The 3,563-nt window shown below is 41.5% G+C and overlaps 1 protein-coding gene across 1 annotated transcript; it reads left to right on the forward strand.

Moving 5' to 3' along the window:
* The first annotated feature begins 355 nt into the window (after positions 1–355).
* LOC143856953 (uncharacterized) lies at positions 356–2,230 on the forward strand. The gene is made up of 3 exons (XM_077367234.1): positions 356–931; positions 1,139–1,426; positions 1,559–2,230. The coding sequence occupies exons 1-3, from the start codon at positions 356–358 to the stop codon at positions 2,228–2,230; spliced, it is 1,536 nt and encodes a 511-aa protein (XP_077223349.1).
* Positions 2,231–3,563: the final 1,333 nt, after the last annotated feature.

Genomic DNA, 3,563 nt, shown 5'->3' on the forward strand with positions numbered 1-3,563 from the left:
GTCATCAGGCACGGACCTTTTGTATCTCTGGTTATCCATTGCAAACAGAGCATTTGTTTTGGTTCCATGGCGCATCCATGGATGGCGACTCTGAGTTATTTTCAGATATATCTTGGTTTCGAGCCCTGGCTCCGGATCAGGATGTATCTCTTTCTTTTTATATCGCCACTCATGCTATGCTGTGAGGGTGGCAACAGTTTCGAGAGTTCCTTGGCAGAGCTCTCCTTCACGTTGTGGAGATCCAGAGGATGTAGGGACCCGTTCCCTCACCATCCTCGGATCGGGGTCCACACCTATCAACAGAGGCTTTCCTATCAGAGGGGGTACTCCTATCAGAGGTGGTACTCAATCGGTTATGAGTGACGGTAGTGGGCCATTCAAAGTAGATGATATGTTTGTTGGAGCCCAAGAGATAGAAGCTGATACATTAAAATTTGACCAGTTAACAATTGATGCAATGTTTTATGACATGAGACACTTCAAGAAGGTTGTTCGAGAATATGCTATTCGACAGAAATTCATCTTTAAGAAGGCAAAGTCATCATGCAAAAAGTACTTTGTTCGATGCAAGGAAGATGGTTGCAAATGGCGTATAACGGGTGTGAATCATATGACTTTTGTGGTAGTGAAGTCGTTAGTTGCCGACCATACGTGTACAGCTAAAATAAGGAGCAATGATCACCCTCTCATTACAACAGCTTGGGCAGCTGAGACATGTTTACGTTTATTCGCTCGCCTAGAGGACGTTCGTATAAGGATCATAAGAGAATATATCAAGATGCATTGGGTAATAACTATTAGCTATTGGAAAGCGTACAATGCGATGAACATCATACTTGAGATTAAGAGTGGGAATGTCGAGGACTCTTACCACATATTGCCCGCATTTGCAGTTGAGATAATGGGCAGAAATCCTGCAAGCTACATGCTTGTATTTTGACTTAGAGATTTACGTCCAAGGGGAGATGATAAATTTGCTCGCTTATTCTGGACATTTGGTCCCTGCGTATGTTCTTTTCAAACATTGAGACCTATAATTTTGGTGGACAGAATACATCTGCGAGGGAAATATCTAGGAATCTTATTGATTGCAATCAGTGTCGATGGTAACAACAGTTTATGTCCATTAGCATTTTAGGTGGTGGAGACGGAGAATGAAGATAGTTGGGAGTGGTTTCTGAAGTTGTTGAAAAGGCACGTATTGCCAGACCAGATGAATGTATTCACTATATGCTCCGATAAGCAGAAGGGGTTGTTGCAGGCAGTACCTACAATATTTCCCAATTGTTATCATAGTTATTGCATGCATCCCCTCGCTGCCAACTTCCGGTCCGACGTCAAAGATCTTCCACTTGAGAGATTGTTCTTGAGAGCGGCAAGGACATTGAGGGAGAGTGTTTTCAAAGAAACAATAGAGAAGATTAAGGCAAAGAATGAACACGCACATAAGTAGATAAGTAACATTCCGAAGGAAAACTGGGCTAGTTTTTATTTCAAGGGGGATAGGTATGAGGTATTGACTACGAATAGATCGGAGTGTTTCAACACTGTATTGAAGGATGCTAGAAAATTGCTGATTGCATCATTGGTAGAGCACACTCAACATCAGACTACCCAGTTCATTCAGAAGCGTCAAAAATTAGGTAGTAGTTGGCACACAAAGTTAACTCATTACGCAGAAGAACGTCTGGAGTCATCACTGAGGGAGAGCTGCCAATATACAGCTTATCGAGTAGAGACTCATGAATTCGAAGTAAAGTCCCTTGAAACTACAGATTCCGTTGATTTGATAACTCGAATGTGTAGTTGTCGTGCCTTCCAAACATATGGACTTCCGTGCAGACATGCAATCACAACCATTAACATCACAGAATTCGATCCATACGATTACTGCGATGAATGTTTTGATGCAAAGACGTATCGTGATACATATGCTGAGGTTGTGTCCGAAACACTAGATCGGACACAATGGCATGAAAGTCCCAAACCGTTGATAACAATATTACCACCGCTTGCGAAGCGACTGCCGCCACGTACGAGAAGAACGGATCGCGAGTTGAAAAGTGGATTTCATTACAAGTGCACCCAATGCCGACAACTTGGTCACAATAGAAGAAGTTGCAAAGAACCTCCCGTCGTCAGATCGAACCTCGATGAAACTGCTATTGGACCTTCTGCACCAATACTCACGAGGTCAGACGTACCTTGTCAAGCTCCCTTCTTTGCGTAAGGGGGTGGCTTTTTTTAGGAGAAGTTGTATATAATTTTTTTTATGTACTTATATACTCTTACAAATTTTTATTATTATTTTATAAACAGTGGCTGTATTTAGATACACTTATAAATTTTTTGGGGTAGAAGTCACCCTATTTTTGAAACGTAACGGATCAAATGCTGAGTTATTACAGTGGGTCCCACAGTTTGGCATAACTCGGCCTGATATGGTCAAGTAATAATAGAGGTCCCCTCCATCCCTGGTAATTTCTAAATTTTCATATGTGATACTCCCATTTCATCTCTTGGTCACCCCATTTTCATATGTGATACTCCCATTTTCCTTGACCTGGTAACCCCTTTCAAGCCCAACAGACATGAACCGAAAATTTTCAGGTGTGATAACCCCATTTCGTCTCTTGGTCACCCCATTTTCATATGTGATACCCCCATTTTCCTTGACCCGGTAACCCCTTCCAGGCCCAACAGATAAGAACCGAAATTTTTTCACGTGTTGTAACCCCAGTTCCATATGTGAGAACCCCATTTTCATATGTAATACCCCCATTTTCCTTGACATGGTAACTCTTTCCAGGCCCAACAGACATGAACTGAAAATTTTCTAGGTGTGATAACCACATTTCATCTCTTGGTCACCCCATTTTCATATGTGATACCCCCATTTTCCTTGACCTGGTAACCCCTTCCAGGTCTAACAGATAAGAACCAAAATTTTTCCAGGTGTGATAACCCCAGTTTCACATGTGAGAACCCCATTCTCATATGTGATACCCCCATTTTCCTTGACCTGGTAACCTCTTCCAGGCCCAACAGACATGAACCGACAATTTTCCAGGTGTGATAACCCCATTTCATCTCTTAGTCACCCCATTTTCATATGTGATACCCCCATTTTCCTTGACCTCGTAACCCCTTCTAGACCCAACAGATAAGAACCAAATATTTTTTAAAATAAACAAAACTGCCTGAGGGGTATTCAAGTAAAAAAACATGTCAGGAAAAGTGAAATGGACCCATTCAAAAATTTGAAATGTGGGGGTACCGTTTCACTATTTCCGCTATTTTTTGGACCCTTTTGACCAAATTTCCATATTTATTTAAGAGAGGAAAAGATGCCCTGCTCTCATGCAACAGCCAGACTCGAAATGCCTTTCTACAAAAGTCCTTAGCAAATCCCATTATTTAAAGGATACTGATATTTGAACTAGCATGTTTTGATAATAAGACAATCTCACCTTGCCTTTTATAATTTAACCGGCTATCAAAGGCTATTACAATTCCTAAAAAGCTCTCAGCACCCAATTAAAATTAGGGGGTGTCAGTCACGA

Source organism: Tasmannia lanceolata, unplaced genomic scaffold, assembly GCF_043159265.1.
Source record: "Tasmannia lanceolata isolate RefF3 unplaced genomic scaffold, GAP_Taslan_0.1 ptg000024l, whole genome shotgun sequence".
In the NCBI taxonomy this organism is placed as follows: Eukaryota; Viridiplantae; Streptophyta; class Magnoliopsida; order Canellales; family Winteraceae; genus Tasmannia; species Tasmannia lanceolata.

What these genes read in the sequence shown, in the direction of transcription:
- LOC143856953 (XM_077367234.1), top strand. Translation starts at nt 356, where the DNA reads ATGAGTGACGGTAGTGGGCCATTCAAAGTAGATGATATGTTTGTTGGA. An exon ending in ATCCTGCAAGCTACATGCTT is followed by an intron (nt 932 to 1,138) that starts GTATTTTGACTT and finishes TTAGCATTTTAG; the next exon opens with GTGGTGGAGACGGAGAATGA. An exon ending in AAACAATAGAGAAGATTAAG is followed by an intron (nt 1,427 to 1,558) that starts GCAAAGAATGAA and finishes ACTGTATTGAAG; the next exon opens with GATGCTAGAAAATTGCTGAT.